At 40.3% G+C, this 17,254-nt stretch overlaps 1 protein-coding gene across 2 annotated transcripts in view; it reads left to right on the top strand.

Moving 5' to 3' along the window:
• The window catches only part of LOC141096058 (serine/threonine-protein phosphatase 4 regulatory subunit 1-like), a 99,169-nt gene extending 83,282 nt beyond the window's left edge, over nt 1–15,887 (top strand). For both annotated transcript variants that reach the window (XM_073582442.1, XM_073582443.1), the window contains 4 exons: nt 7,552–7,672; nt 8,453–8,587; nt 8,819–8,960; nt 9,797–15,887. In XM_073582442.1, coding sequence (XP_073438543.1) covers nt 7,552–7,672; nt 8,453–8,587; nt 8,819–8,960; nt 9,797–9,951 — 553 coding nt within the window. In that variant the 3' untranslated portion in view covers nt 9,952–15,887. The remainder of the gene's footprint in view (nt 1–7,551; nt 7,673–8,452; nt 8,588–8,818; nt 8,961–9,796) is intronic.
• Nucleotides 15,888–17,254: the final 1,367 nt, after the last annotated feature.

The raw sequence follows: 17,254 nt of genomic DNA, 5'->3' as shown, positions 1-17,254 counted from the left end.
TGTCCAATTTGTCCTGAGTCCTGAGTACGCTGGTACCCCATATGTGGGAGAAAACTACTGTTTGGGCACACGGTGGGGCTCGGAAGGGAAGTAGTGACGTTCTGAAATGCAGACTTTGATGGAATGGTCTGCGGGCGTCATATTGCATTTACAGAGCCCCTGATGTACCTAAACAGTGGAAACCCCCAATTCTAATTCCAACCCTAACCCCAACACACCCCTAACCCTAATCTCAGCCCTAACCATAACCCTAACCAGAAACCTAACACCAACACACCCATAACCTTAATCCCAGCCCTAACCCTAGCCCTAACCCTAGCCCTAACCCTAACCCTAGCATTTTTTTTTTTTTACTTTTTTTTTTATTTTTGTCACAAGATCGCTGCCCTGCGATCTGACTCATAGTAACGCCACTTCACCTCTGATCATCTGTCAGTGTGAGATCAGAGGAGAAGCAGCGTTACTATGTGACAAGATCGCTGTCTGGCACATAATAACGCGACTTCTCCTCTGATCTCACAATGACAGATGATCAGAGGTGAAGCAGCGTTACTGTGTGACAAGATCGCTGCCTGGCACAGCTGTGCCAGGCAGCGATCAGCTGTGCCAGGCAGCGATCTAGTCACACAATAACGCTGCTTCACCTCTGATCAGCTGTCAGTGTTAGATCAGAGGGAGAAGCCGCGTTACAATGAGGGAGATCGCCGGGAAACATGCAGCTTTCCCAGCGATCGCTCCCATTGGCTGCTGTGACGCTGACGTCATCGGGACCTGAACCAATCAGGTCTCGATGACGTCGGGGGTCCCAGCATGCATTGCGCACCGGGATCCCCACGTTGTAAGGTATGTGGGGGTCCCGGGGGGCACAAAACCACCGACAGTAGATAAACGTCGGCGCTGCACAAAGCCCAGCAAGCGCCAACGTTTATCTACTGTGGGCGGTCGTGAAGAGGTTAAATCTGAATAGGTCCCTGAAGAAACAGGTTTTGTAAACTTCTTGAGAAAATGAGAAATTGTTTTTAGGCTGTTAAGGGTTGAAAGTTTAATAAAATAAAATGATGTTTGAAAAATGATGCACATATAAAATAGACATATGATAAATGTTTATTAATTATTTTGTACAGCAGGACTAACTGGTTTAACGCCTTAACGACCAGAAGTATTTTTGGTTTTGCATTTTCTTTTTTTTGCTCCCCTTCTTCTCAGAGCCATAACTTTTTTATTTTTCGGTCAATATGGCCATGTGAGGGCTTGTTTTTTGCAAAACGAGTTGTACTTTTGATCGACACCATTGGTTTTACCATGTCATGTACAGGAAAAAAATTGTGGTGAAATTGCAAAAAAAAAGTGCATGTTTTTTTCCCCATGTTCACTAAATGCTAAAACTGACCTGCCATAATGATTCTCCAGGTCATTACGAGTTCATGGACACCAGACATGTCTAGGTTCTTTTTTATCTAAGTGATGAAAAAAGTTTCAAACTTTGTTAAAAAAAACAAAAAAAAACTTTGTTTAGAAAAACACAATTGCGCCATTTTCCGATACCCGTAGCGTCTCCATTTTTCGTGATCTCAAGTTGGGTGAGGGCTTATTTTTTGCGTGCCGAGCTGACATTTTTAATGATACCAAATTTGTGCAGATACGTTCTTTTGGTCGCCCGTTATTGCATTTTAATGCAATGTCGCGGCGACCAAAAAAACGTAATTCTGGCGATTTGACTTTTTTCTCGCTACACCATTTAGCAATCAGCTTAAGTTTTATTTTGAATGGAGCAAAAGGGGGGTGATTTAAACTTTTTTTATATTTTTTTATATTTTTAAAAACATTCTTTTTGCTTTTGGTGTGCTTCAGTAGTCTCCATGAGAGACTAGAAGCTGCCATTACCCAAGCGGCTCTGCTACATACAGGCGATGATAAGATCGCCTGCATGTAGCAGAATTGCTGACCTGCTATGAGCGCCAACCACCAGGTGGCGCTCATAGCAATCCAGCAGTAACAACCATAGAGGTCTCCAGGAGACCTCTTGTTGTCATGCCAACCTATTGGTGACCCGCAATCACGTGACGGGGGTCACAGATCGGCGGATTTCTGGCCTAATGGCCAGAAGCGCAAGTTAAATGCCGCTGTTAGAGTTTGACAGCGACATTTAATGCGTTGATAGCCGCGGGTGTATCGTGATTCCACCCGCGGCTGTTCTGAGCACATGTCAACTGTTCAAAACAACTGACATGTACCAGGAAAGATGTGGGCTCACTGCCGGAGCCCACATCAAAGGGAGGGAGTCCGACATCGGCGTAAATGTACACCCGCTATCAGAAAAGGGTTAAGGATATAAATATTGAAAGTTAGAAAATTGCAAATTTTTTAAAACTGTTGACAAAATTTCAATATTTTCACACAAAAAACGCAAAACATGTAGATCTAAGTTTACCACTAACACAAAGTACAGGGTGTCATGAAAAAACAAACTAGGAATCTTGGTCATTTAACCCCTTAGCGACAGAGCCAGTTTGCAGCTTAATGACCAGGCCAATTTTTACAATTCTGACCACTGTCCCTTTATGAGGTTATAACTCTGGAACTCTTTAATGGATCCTGCTGATTCTGAGATTGTTTTTTCGTGACATATTGTACTTCATGTTAGTGGTAAAATTTCTTTGATAAGTCTTGTGTTTATTTATGAAAAAAACAGAAATATGGCAAAAAAATTTAAAATTTTGCAATTTTAAAACTTTAAATTTTTATGCCCTTAAATCAGAGAGATGTGTCACATAAATTTCTTAATAAATAACATTTCCCACATGTCTACTTTACATCAGCACAATTTTGGATGCAAAATTTTTTTTTGTTAGGAAGTTATAAGGGTTAAAAGTTGACCAGCGATTTCTCATTTTTACAACAAAATTTACAAAGCCATTTTTTTTAGGGACCACATCATATTTAAAGTCATTTTGAGGGGTGTACATGACAGAAAATACCCAAAAGTGGCACCATTCTAAAAACTAGACCCCTCAAGGTGCTCAAAACCACATTCAAGAAGTTTATTAACCCTTTAAGTGCTTCACAGGAACGAAAGCAATGTGGATGGAAAAAATTAACATTTAACTTTTTTTTGGAAAAAAATTACTTCAGAACCAATTTTTTTTATTTTCACAAGTGTTAAAAGAGAAAATCAACCACAAAATTTGTTGTACAATTTCTCCTGAATACGCCGATACCCCATATGTGGGGGTAAACCCCTTTTTCAGCACGCGGCAGAGCTCGCAAGGGATGGAGCACCGTTTGACTTTTTCAATGCAGAATTGGCTGGAATTAAGATCGGATGCCATGTTGTGTTCGGAGAGCCCTTAATGTGCCTAAACAGTGGAAAACTCCAACAAGTGACCCCATTTTGGAAACTAGACCCATTAAGGAACTTATCTAGATGTGTGGTGAGCACTTTGAACCTTCAAGTGCTTCACAGAAGTTTATAACGTAGAGCCGTGAAAATAAGAAATCCATTTTTTTTCCACAAAAATGATCTTTTCGCCCCCAAATTTTTATTTTTACAAGGCTAACAGGAGAAATCATACCCTCACAGTTATTATGCGATTTGTACTGAGTACGCTGATACCCCATATGTGGGGAGGAACCACTGTTTGGGTGCATGGGAGAGCTTGGAAGGGAAGGAGTGCCATTTTGGAATGCAGACTTTGATGGAATGGTCTGCGGGCATCATGTTGCGTTTGCAGAGCCCCTGATGGGCCTAAACAGTGGAAACTCCCAACAAGTGACTCCATTTTGGAAACTAGACCCATGAAGGAACTTATCTAGATGTGTGGTGAGCACTTTGAACCTTCAAGTGCTTCACAGAAGTTTATAACGTAGAGCCGTGAAAATAAGAAATCCATTTTTTTTCCACAAAAATGATCTTTTCGCGCCCAAATTTTTATTTTTACAAGGGTAACAGGAGAAATCATACCCCCACAGTTATTATGCGATTTGTCCTGAGTACACTGATACCCCATATGTGGGGGGGAACCACTGTTTGGGCGCATGGGAGGGCTCGGAAGGGAAGGAGTGCCATTTTGGAATGCAGAACTTGAGTTTGCAGAGCCCCTGATGGGCCTAAACAGTGGAAACCCCCCACAAGTGACCCCATTTTGGAAATTAGACCCCCTAAGGAACTTATCTAGATGTGTGGTGAGCACTTTGAACCCCCAAGCACGTCACAGAAGTTTATAAACGCAGAGCCGTGAAAATAAAAAGTCTTTTTTATTTCCACAAAAGTGATTTTTTAGACCCCAATTTTTAGACCCCCAAAGTTGGTAAATAGTGGAAACCCCTCAATTCTTGCTCCAACCCTAACCCCAACACACCCCTAACCCTAATCCCAACCCTAACCCTAATCCTAGTTCGCCCTAACCCTAGCCCAACCCTAGCCCTAACCCTAGCCCAACCCTAACCCTTAACCCTAGCCCAACCCTAACCCTAGCCCAACCCTAACCCTAGCCTAGCCCTAACCCTAGCCTAACCCTAGCCTAACCCTAACCCTAGCCTAACCCTAACCCTAGCCTAACCCTAACCCTAGCCTAACCCTAGCCTAACCCTAGCCTAACCCTAACCCTAGCCTAGCCTAACCCTAGCCTAACCCTAGCCTAACCCTAACCCTAGCCTAACCCTAACCCTAGCCTAACCCTAACCCTAGCCTAACCCTAGCCTAACCCTAACCCTAGCCTAACCCTAACCCTAGCCTAACCCTAACCCTTATGGAAAACTGAAAAAAAAATTTTTTTTTTATTTCATTGTGTGCGCCTATATAAGGGGGTGATAAACGGGGGGGTTATGTACTATTTTTATTATTTTGATCACTATGATCGTTTATCATAGTGATCAAAATAATGAATGGAATCTGCCAGCCGGAGCCAGCAGATTCCCGGCGGGCGCACTGCGCATGCGCCCGCCATTTTCAAGATGGCGGCGCCCATCGGATGACGCCGGCGGGCGCGGGACCACCGGGAGGGGATGGAGGACAAGGGAGAGGTACCGGGAGGGGACCGGGGGGATCGGGGACCCTATTTCTCTATCCTCTGATGTGCGATCACATCAGAGGAAAGAGAAATTAAATGTAAAATCGCGGCTTTTTTTTTTTTTTTGCGGTCGCCGTTATAGGGTTAATAACGGCGATCGCAAAAGCGGGGGTCGGTAAAAACCGACCGATTCATGTTCTCTGGGGTCTCGGCTACCCCTGGCAGCCGAGACCCCGGAGAAAATCCGACACTGGGGGGCGCTATTCACTTAAATCACAGCGCCGTGAATTAACGGCGCTGTGGTTTAAGTACCCTTAATTACCGCCGTTAAAAGGCGTATCGGCGGTCTTTAAGGGGTTAAAGGGTATTCCCATTTCCAAGATCCTATCCCAATATGTAATAGGTGTAATAATAATAATAGTAGTGTAGTTCTTCTGATAAGTAGAGATGAGTGACTTTATGCTATATCTAAACTCTAACCAATACAATATTAAATTTACGCATGAACATAATATGGAACATATATCTTTTTTGGATTTGGATTTATTTGGTGTTGAGGGGGAAATAATCTCTACGAAAACACATCATAAACCCTATAGTGGGAATACCATCTTACATGCGACTAGCAGTCACAATAAACATACCCTCAAAGCAATACCAGTAGGAGAACTCACAAGGGTTAAACGTAATTGTAGTGAAGAGAGTAATCTAGATAGTGAACTGGAACATGTAAAGAAAAAATTAAAAAATTGCATGTATCCGGATTGGTCTTTAAATCGAGCACAACAAATAGTAAAAAATAAAAAACGTAATAAAATGATTTTTTTCTGGTGGCAACGCAAATGAGACAGTTATTGAAAAAAAAACGTATATTTGTTTTCAGTTTAGTCGCCAATTTCCACAAATCAAGGGAATCATTAATAGATATTTGCCCATTTTATATGAAGATAGTAAATTGGCAGATATATTAAAGCCAGGTATTAATATAGTATCGAGAAGAGCTCCTACATTGGGAAACAAATTTTCACCTAATTTATTTTCTCTCAATAATAAAACTAATAAAACCTGGTTAACCTGCAATGGTTTTTTCAGATGTGGAGCTACAAAATGCAAAACATGTAGATATGCAAATGTCACAAAAAAATTTTCTGATGCGGCAAATAAAGTGCAATATACCATAAAACAATATATCAATTGTAATTCAACTAATGTAATATACAAGATAGATTGCACTATTTGCAAATTATCATATATAGGGTGCACATCTAGAAAAATGAAGATGCGCATTAGGGAACATCTACATGATATTGAGAATACGAATAACATGAATCGTAATATATCAGCTGTGTCGCAGCATTTCATTAGGCACCATGCTAGAAATACCTCGAGTTTTAAAGTGCAAGGAATAGAACAGGTTAAAATTCCTTTCCGCGGTGGAGATTCAAAGCGACGCCTGTTAACAAGAGAGGCTTTTTGGATTTATCACCTAGATGTCCGATCCCCGAATGGTTTAAATAAACGAAATGACCTAATGCTTCATTATTGTTGAAAAGATAAATATTTCTCTTTTGCAACATGTGTTTTAATTTATTTTGTACATTGCTATGTAATTTTAATGAGTTAATTGTCATGTGATTGTATTTGTGCATGTCATTGGATCAAATGTAGTATATATGCAGCTGAGATCAGTGTATCTCTATGGCTCTGACAAAGATCTTACAGATCGAAACGCGTTGCCGTGTCCGTGTGTATGGCATTTACTATGAAGATGACATAATTTTAATGTTGAAATAAAGAAGAATTTTTTTACACGCAGCTGGAACTAATTGCTTTTTCCTAGTAGCTTAGGTATCCATGGTTGCAACCACTAACAACTAACTGTCACTATATGAGTGGTCGTAATCATGGATGCCTAAGCTACTGCGATGCCCTACATGGGGAAAGCGACATAGTGAATCAGAACTATGCTACATTTCTAATTAGGGGTGTTTGCTAATGTTATTATTACAATATCTTGTAGATTGTGAACCCTCGTGGGTAGGGTCCGCTCTTCTCCTGTACCAGTCTGTGACTCATTGTTCAAGATTTTTGTACTTATTTTTTTGTATTGTATACCCCATTTTCACATGAAAATCGCCATGGAATAAATAACGTTATAATAATAATAATCTATTTGGATAGGATCTTGGAGCTGAGAATACCCCTTTAATGCTAAAACTGGCTCAGTCACTAAGCGGTTAAAGCAAATACACAGCCATCACGTGAATGCTAGGCTAGCTGCGATATGCAATGAAAAAATACATATTGTACCAGTGTGAACAAGATTAGATCAGGATAGGTTTTTAGCTTCTAAATGTAAGGGGAATGTTTCCATTCACTGACGGCAAACCGCGAGAATTGAAGCAGTAAATATAGTAGGAAGTTGTTTGTAATCTGTTCAATGAAACTTTACATAAAACGAAGTAAGAATAAGATACATTTTATTGTACAGTTTTGCCAGGAAGGCAAAGACTGAAAATATAGCTTTTTTTTTTTTTTTCAGGCAGCTGATCCTGATCCTGGAGCTGTACAGTCCCAGAGACGTGTATGATTATTTACGGGTCTTAGCGCTGATGCTCTGCTCAGACAAAGTGTCTGAAGTCAGGTGGATCGCTTTCAAATTGGTGAGTTGGAATTCCCTGTGACCATTGCCACAAAAGACAAACCAGTACACATATACAGAACTGTGCAAAAGTTTTAGGCGGTATTGAAAAAATTGTGCAGCGTAAAACTGCGTTAAAAAATAGGAGTGTCTATTTAGCTTATTTTTTTATCAATGGAGAAAGCGCAAAGTGAATGAACAAAAGAGAAATTTAAATCACATCATTATTCGGTGACCCCCACCCCTTTGCCTTCAAAACATCATCAGCTCTTCTAGGTATTCTTGCATATAATTTTAGCAGCAACTCTGCTGGGACATTGTTCCAAACATCTTGGAGAACTACCCACTGATCTTCTCTGGAAGTCGCTTGTGCAAATCCTTCTGTCTCTTCATGTAAACCCAGACAGACTCAATGATGCCAAGATCCGGGCTCTGTGGAGCCGTACCATCACTTCTTGGGCTCCTCCTTTACACTGAAGATAGTTCTTAAGGATACTAGCTGTGTGTTTGGGGTCATTGTCCTCCTACAGAATACATTTGGAGCCAATCAGACTCCCAAGATGTTGTCTTGAAGACAGAGGGCGGTCACATCAAATATTGATCTTTAGATTTCTCTTTGCATTTTGTTAACTGATGAAAATATTCTTTCTCGGTCGCTTCATTGTAAACTATTCACACTTCTGTTTTTTAAGGCATTCTTACTCGGCCTGCCAAATCCTTTGCACAACACTGTAGATAAGGTGCAAAAACACGTGTTGGACATCTGTGTGATACTAGTCTCCTGTCCTCTGTTTTTCTCCAGATTGTTGAAATTTTGCGTAAGTTTTACGCAAATGGTGAAAGTGAATTGGGCATCAACTTTATTAATGAGCTCATTGTGCAATTCAGACATTCTTCTAAGTGGGTTGGACGTCAGGCATTTGCATTTATCTGCCAGGTAATTTGACCATATATGTTTTTGTCTTGTTTTTTTTTATGCAGTTGGGGCGCACTCACTTGCTTGTCTAATCATATGGTCGCATCTTATGGGAAAGAAGTGGGCCTGCAGCTTTAAACTTGCAATTCTTTTTTTTTTATTTTGTGCTTATCAATCCTGGATCCATATAATAATTGTTGTCTGTATCCTTGATAGATGAAGTTCTGTAAAAAGCAGTTTGTTTTTTTGCAGGCGGTGGTACAGGAGGAATGCATGCCTGCTGAGCAGTTTGTTACTCACCTTCTCCCCAATCTATTGAGTCTGGCATCCGATCCTGTGCCCAATGTACGAGTGTTACTTGCTAAGGCTCTGAAACAGACCCTTCTGGAGAAAGGTAATCCACCTCTTTAATATTTATTTACAGATTTAGCTTTAGCTGAAAGCTTCCTCCTTGATTGCCAAAAGGAGGATTTTCAGTTTTTCAGAAGCCCACCTCTCCCCTGCCTTCCAGCTTCTTGCTTGCTGGGGGCTGGTGTCATTCTGCTTGATTGTTGCTTTGAAGCAGCAGCAAGTTAGCGCCACTGTCCCCAAGTGTGTGCTCTTCTCTGAAAGCAAAGCTAGTTGTGCACTGAGGGACTGAAGCCTGATGGATCCAGCCAGCTTGTAAGCGCTGGACTACTTGCCTAGGGGTCTAGCCACCGCAGTGGTGGTCGGTAACCTAGGGCAACAAGTGGTAAACAAAAGAATTTTGAAAATCCTTCCATTCTTGAGAAGGGAGAGGATTTAACTTCTTTAAATAAAGTCCTCTTCCTTGTAAAAGTTGAAGGAGATGCGCAACTACTGCCCCATCGGTTTGCTGACCAACATGGTGATGAATCAGAACCCCCTTACCGATCTTGTATTAAAGGACCTGTTAAAACGAATACTTGTTCCTTATCTTTGACCCTCATAAGCATATCTGATCAGCTTGACAAATGGGTATATTATTTCATTGCATGGAGAGAGGGAGTAGATATTCAGGTAAAAATAATGAAATACGGTCCATGTTGTCCTGGACAGGAGACATCTCTGTATATTGGTTGTGTTGATGTAGCCCAATATAATTAGCCATCTTAACAGACAAAAAAAAAGTTATAAAAATTGGCTTTTGTTAGTGGAGGGAGAAGGTTTCCTGCATCAAGTACGATATGTTCTGTGTCAGTCGGTATAATTGTTGACTCGTTCTTCCAGCCTACTTCACCAGCCTGGGTAACCCGCATCTTGATGCTGTGGAAAAGACGGTGCAGGCTATGCAGCTGGACCGAGACCAAGACGTGCGGTTCTTTTCTACGGCAGAGCCAAAGCGACACCTCCGGAGCACACCCTTGGAACAATCTGTCGACTGATAGCCTGACCTGTGCTTGGGGTTTTTACTTTATTTTTTAATCTTTCCAATAGATCTACAATCCTAAATCCTAGACGTACACTTTATTTTTTGGACCTGGTCCAATGACTGCAACATAACCCAATGTTTTAATGGCATGAAACATATTATATAGCAATTTTTTTTATAGATACATTTAATACCGCAAAGATGCATGGTAACTGCAAAGATGATTACGCTTCTGTCTGTGAACCCCATTTATTATGGAAACCCGGTCTATGAACCAAGGGCTTAACAAAAAAAAAAAAATACAGCCAATGTTCAGTGTTTGTATATATGCATGTATAAGATGGAAAGCTGTACACGATCTTCTTCTGTAATATGTTTTTGAATATATTTTATATATTTTTTTAACAAAAGAAAAAGCAAAAACCTGTGGTCGAGTAAATTTTGGAGGGTGATGGTGGCATATGTGAATAATAATGAGCCTGTCCAGTAATACATAATCTTATTTTTCTGTCGGACTGCAGAGAGAATCGTGGGATTGTGACGCAAAATCAGCAGACGTGAGGTTAGAGAAATTGTAGGTCAGTTTATTTCTGTAGATCAGTCAAAATAAGTGACGACAGCTTGCTGCTGTAATATTAGACACATCCTGTGGACATGAGTGGCGCTAATTCTGGAAAAGAAAATAGAAGACACTTTTCTGATCTTCTACAAAACCTTTAAGAATTACTGTAAGTGCAGATGTGAAGTGCATCTGTGTCAGGGTTTCTGAATCCTTACAGTTTGAGCGAGCCAAATGGTTTCAGAAGCGTATGGCTGGTTTCACACATCCGCCATGCATAATCTGAATACGGACCGCGAAGTTACACATGCTATGGGTCTGTTGACCAGAACTTGACCTTATATTTGGCTGTGATGCGGTTGAATTCCGGCCCATACTCGGGGTGTCTGACTGTGGAAGCCAGCCTAAGAGCGCAGTCAGACCGCCGTATAAACTGTGTTCCAAATTATTATGCAAAAAGAGTTTAGGAGTGATAAGGTTAGAATTTTTTTGTTTGTCATTTAAACTCATTGATGGTGATGTGTGTCAGGGCTCTTTATATCACTGAAAGCAATTGCAGATACCTGTGCAAATTAGTTTGGCAGGTGTGTCCAAATAAAGGCAAGACTACTTAAGAAGGCTGTTCCACATTAAGCAGCCTACATTTTTTGCCAAAATGGGAAAGAAAAAGGATGTGTCGGCTGCTGAGAAGCAACAAATTGTGGAGTATTTAGGTCAAGGCATGACTACAATCAACATTGCCAAGACACTTCATCGTGATCATCGCACAATCAAGAAGTATGTAGCTGATTCCCAGCACACACGTGTGCGTGCTGATAAGGAAAAATTGAGGACTCTTTCCAACAGGCAATTGCGTCAGGTTAAAAGAGCAGCTGCAAAAATGCCTTGTCATAGCAGCAGAAACGTTTTTGAAGCTGCTGGTGCCTCCAACATCCCCCGAACAACAATATGCAGGGTCCTTCAGAGGTTTGCAGCTGTGCGTAAGCCATCCTGTCGACCACCTCTATCCACTGCACACAAGCAGAAACGGCTCCAGTGGGCCAAACGATACATGAAGACTGACTTCCAAACTGTTTTGTTCACCGATGAGTGCCGTGCAACGCTCGATGGTCCAGATGGATGGAGTGGAGGATGGCTGGTTGATGGACACCCCATGAAAACACGGCTAAGGCGCCAACAAGGAGGAGGTGGAGTAATGTTTTTGGCTGGAATCATGGGGAGAGAGATTGTCGGCCCCTTTAGGATCCCTGAAGGGGTAAAGATGAACTCCATAATCTATGTGGAGTTTCTAAAACAGCACTTCCTGCCATGGATCAAGAGGAAGAACCGTGCTTTCCGCAGCAAGATCATTTTCATGCATGATAATGCACCGTCTCATGCTGCAAATAACACATCTGCATCTCTGGCTGCTATGGGCATAAAAGAGGACAAACTTATGGTGTGGCTACCATCTTCCCCTGACCTCAACCCCATTGAGAACCTCTAGAGCATCATCAAAAGGAGTGTCTATGATGGCGGGAGGCAGTTCACATCTAAGCAACAGCTCTGGGAGGGTATTCTGTCCACATGCAAAACAACTGAAGCACAAACCATCCAAAAACTGACAAATTCAATGGACGAGAGAGATCAGAAGCTTCTTTCCAACAAGGGGTCCTATGTGCAAATGTAACATCACCTAGAATAAAGTTTTGACTTGAAAACTGTTTGATTTCATTTTGTAATAAGCTGATAATGCTTATCATTTCACAATTGACCATTTTTTTGTTCAAAATAAAAAGGTTGAAAACTGCTGTGCATAATAATTTGGAACATGCATTTTGAGTGTTGCTTATTTTTAAAAATATACTGTTTTCATAGGCAGTTTGTTCAAAAACATTGCAATTATACTAGAATAGTAGATGACTGGAAAATAACAATGACTGCAATTCATATAGGCAATTTAGAGAAAATAGGAGGAAATATTTTTTGCATAATAATTTGGAACACAGTGTAAATCGGACCACAGAGCACAGACTGGCTGGCGGTTCTCCCGACCTGGGTGTGACATCTTCATGTCTTTCTAGGCAGCTGTGACGCTTGAGTTGGAAGAGCTGCGGTCAGTCTTGAGCACTCCATCTCATCCCGATTTATATGGCTCCATGACTTCATCCCTAAGTGTAAGAAATCTGAATATAAAGTTTGCAATATCTCCCCACCCCTATTAGTTTATTTGTTTCAATTATTTTATTTATTTTTGTGACTAATCTTTTGAGGGTGATGGCAACACCTAACATCCTCAGGGAGGGAAAACTCTGAGCTTTACTAGAAAGCATATGCAAAATCATCTTTCTATCACTCCTTTAACGGGGCTTGTCCCATTTTTTTTTTTGTTAGGGCTGATGATGTACCTCTGTTGAAACCCTCAGTAATCTGCAAGGCAGCTCGGCAGTTTTCCTGCAGTGCCTCCACAGGGGAAATGAAGGATTACATGATGCCCAATAAAAGAGATGGGCTGTTTGTGTAATCCATGTATGTGCAGGGTCCTTCAGAGCAGGAGGACACTCTTTGTAGCAGCTTCTCTCCAATTTGACATAAAGCGGTGCTAAACAGGATCCCCCTCTAATCTGCCAATCTCCATAAAGTGAGGATTCCTATGCATTGTGTATGCCAGTGTGACAGCTCTGGAGTATATATCATTTAAGCATTCCATGTATTGTATATAGCCCCATGGATATTGCTGGATAGGAAAAGACAAACCAACAACTGTCGTTTTCCTATCGCCCAGCCATTATATAAAAACACAACCTGTGACTTTCTAGCTGCGATGAAACTACAACTCTCAGCATGACTGGAGTTGAATGGGTGTTGGGGGGTAATATTTTCTATGTTGATAATTTTGTTTCTTAGAATAGTGCATGTCTGATGGCAAAGCAACATTTCAGATCCTGCTGCTATACCCAGTAGCCTCTTCTGCTTGTGAGGTTTTTCGGTACAATATAAATATAATATATAATTTTAATGTGTTCATAAATCCCTTTTTATATTTTAATGCGAAGCACACTTCTTTATTAATATCTTTTATTTTATAAGCACATTGTAAAAAACAAAACTGTAAATAATAAAAATTGCACTTGCTCAGAAGACGTTCCCATAGCACAGTCCCTGTCCCCCGAAATGTAAGGTTGACAATGACTCTCACCCGATGACTAACATTGTCCTCTCCAATGTGGACTGCTCTTCCCCTGGAAATTAAAGGGGATCAGAGGCATCAACGCCCCATCATGTAACATAAAGAGTGACCATGCCGGCTGCGGCACAAGCTTGGAGAAATTGACATTTTTCCTTTTGTTTTTGCACTGTGCAATGTAGACGAAAATTATTTGCAAAATATAAACCACATCGGTTGATACTGCTGGATCTTGCTGTTGACAATAAACAAATATCCAAATAATCTGATTAGCATAGCAATACAGAAAGTGTAACTTTTCAGAAGACATCGCCTTGTGTGTACATGAAGATTACACTCTTTGTGGCCATTATATGATATTTTTACCCTCTCTAGTCACTAGAAGTTTCGGTATCTTCTCTGTTTGCCCCCTCTCCACATATTACATATCTTGTCACTTGTACTATTGAGTTATAAAAAAAAATTACGTGTAGTTACTCTGTAAGGGTCATAAAATTTACATCATGGGTGACACCAATTTGTTAATAAGTGTATTCTTTAAATTCCAGGACACAAGCATGCAACCAAACTATTAATACTATGTTAAATCTGTACATCAACAAAAGCTTGCTGACTGTTTCTAGATGGCAACACTGTACAAATATATTTCTTACGCTGCAAAGTATTGATCAATTGAATAATTAGTTAAAAAAAAATAATCATATTTTACATTTGCGGACTAGAATTTTTTTTCGGTGGGGTGGAATTTTGTTTCTCTCTTATTCAGTGTTAACCATTGACTTTTATTGTAAGCACTGGTGTATGTCCAGAGTATTTTGCTAACTTGTCTGATCACTGATACATTTATAACGTTTCCACAGTAGTCACCATATACTCCCCAAGTCTACTGATGGGATGTCAGCAATGATGGGGAAACTGTTTGTTTATGAAGCACGGTGTCATAGAAAAGTTCCCTGTCTGCAATTCTTCCTAGCCAAGAAAAGCGAAAAGAGCTTCTGGGGACCTTACCTTTCTCAGGGATACAGAGGGCAAAAGAAAGGTCATCATCCTAGCCCGCCTTGATCACTGCACAGCCAGGTTTTCTGGGTCATTGGTTTCACTGCAGGTTACCTTCCAGATACTGTGGTCATGTTGTTCATGCTCCTGCATCGCTATCTGCATATACTTGGCACACTTGTCAAGTACATTCAGCTTTTACGCCTTGCTACACATGGGCACCCTGTCCAATTGATCTTCATTGTATTAGTTGAACTTGCAGGCTTTCACACTTTACGTATCATTGTCTGTAAAATGCTATGCAAATGTTTCTCATCTAGAGTTAGAGCATTACTCCAGTCATATCCAGACTTGGATATAGAACTAATAATCTGGTGCCTGCAAATGGAAATCTGACAGGTACTTGTTTATCTCGGACTTGCTGAAGTCGGACTTGCGTTTTCCTGTTCTAATCACCCATAAACACTACAACTTCCACAAAGCATCACCCCTGGGCATGTTCTGCATGGGCCCCAAAAATTGAATGCATGTTTTAGGGGTAATTGGAGATATGGTATCACTGAACATCAGGCCGAGAAAATGAGGGTCCTAAAATCAAATATTCTGGTACTTTTTTATTTTATTTTTATGTCTATCAGACAGTTGAGTTGTTTTTTACTGGTGTTTCATAATGTGTTTTTATGACTGCATTTTCTAGGAATGATGGGTAGCCACATGCATTACTGTTAGTTGGCACGAGTCTGTTAACCATCCATGAATGGCTTCCTCTCTGTGTATATTGGTTTTTCAGTATAACTTCATTCCTTTGTACATATGTGTAATATATATATATATGCACACACAAAATAGAGCGCAGTGTTTTATGATCAATTATCACTGTACAGTAATTACCAAACCGGCAGCTAAGACCTTGTTACAGTGTTGGCAATGCACTTTGTATAGGGGGCACCATCACCAGGGTCTGTTGGGGACGTGTTCACACTTATGTACAGTTATTGTCTTTTATGTTTGTTTTTGTTCTTTTTTTTTACTTGATAGAAAGTCAAGCACTTACTGTTTGTTTTCCTGGATCATAAATAGACTGTTCCTTGCAGTGACTGTGTACACTGTCCCTTTAAGACGGACACTTTAGGTGATGTGCACTTCACTTTAATAGCTGTGTATTATTCGCAGTGTTCTGGAAACCAGTTTGTATTAATCTTAATAAAACTAGATTTCTATTTAACAATTGTATGTGACTGTTTCTGTAGGGTTGGGTATGACATGTTGTGGTGCAAAACCCCAAAGTTTTCCAGTGTTTTAAAGAGTATCTGTCACCAGGTTTTTGTTCCTCCGTCTGAGGGAAGCATAAAGGGTAGAAAACCTAATCCATTGTTGGGTCACTTATTGGGCTTCTTCCTGAGTAATCTACTGCTTCTCTTCTAGTCCTCTAATTTATAAGCTCCTGCTATGTATGTAGTCCTCGATATTTATTAGCTCTGTTCTTCACCATTGCCCACTACTGATTGTCAGCTTTCTGTGTGCACAGTGCAGATACAGAAAGCTGCTAACCAGGGCTACTGGAGGGGTCACACCGAGCTCATCACCGAGAGGACTAGTAGATCTGCAGCAGAAAAAAAAGAATGTGTATCAAAACTACACCAAGAAGCCCAGTAAATGACACAGCGCTGGAATTGGAGTTTCTGTCCCTGTTGTATGGTGCCCTAAGATTGAGAAGCATAAACTTGGGGATATTGCTTTTCATTATACACTGCTCAAAAAAATAAAGTGAATAGCACATCCTAGATTATAGGATCAGCCTGTAATTTGATTTTCCACTTTGATTTTCAGTATCATTCTGAATCCAGACCTTCATGGGATATTAATTTACATTGATGATGTTTATGTTTTATTGTTCTCAACGCATTCCACTATGTAATGAATAAAGATTTGCACCTGGAATATTTCATTCAGTGATATCTACTTTGTGATATTTTAGTCTTCTCTTTATTTTTTGAGCAGTGTATTTAAAGGGGTATTCCAGTTTTGGAAACTATACAGTTTTCCAATATGCTTTTTGTATCCACACAATTTTCAAGATCTCTAATTCCTGTCTTTCAATATTAATTTCATTGTTTACTTCCAGAGGAAGAGAATCTGTCTTGGTTGTCTTGGTTTGAAATGAGCCACACACAAAGACCAAACATTACAATAAAGGTTCCCAGTTACTGACAGCAAGCAGAGATCTTGGAAACCATAAGGAATTGATACACAATTTTCCAATGTATATTCTGTGTCTTTTCATTGCATGATGAACATTCTTGCTGAAATCATAATACCTTGACATAAATGACTTAAAGGGAACCCGAATGCCCCCACTACTAATCACCCACTAATTTGCATATCGGCAAAGTTATAAAAGATTTGATTAATATGCAGTTTAGACAATAATAAAGACTGATTAGAAAGGATATTCAGAGAAATAAATATATGGTGGTGGCTTGGGGGACCTGGGCAAGCTGTCTAGGGGTTGTCTAATTATTAGAATTCCTCTCTGCTCTCATAAAAGGAGGGATTTTTAATTCTACAGCTTAGTGCTTGTTGTCTCGGCTACAG

The sequence above is a fragment of the Dendrobates tinctorius genome, unplaced genomic scaffold (genome assembly GCF_039654945.1).
Source record: "Dendrobates tinctorius isolate UK_male_01 unplaced genomic scaffold, ASM3965494v1 ptg000071l, whole genome shotgun sequence".
Classification (NCBI taxonomy): Eukaryota; Metazoa; Chordata; class Amphibia; order Anura; family Dendrobatidae; genus Dendrobates; species Dendrobates tinctorius.
Note: the sequence above shows the minus strand (reverse complement) of the source record. Positions and strands in the feature narration are given on the sequence as shown.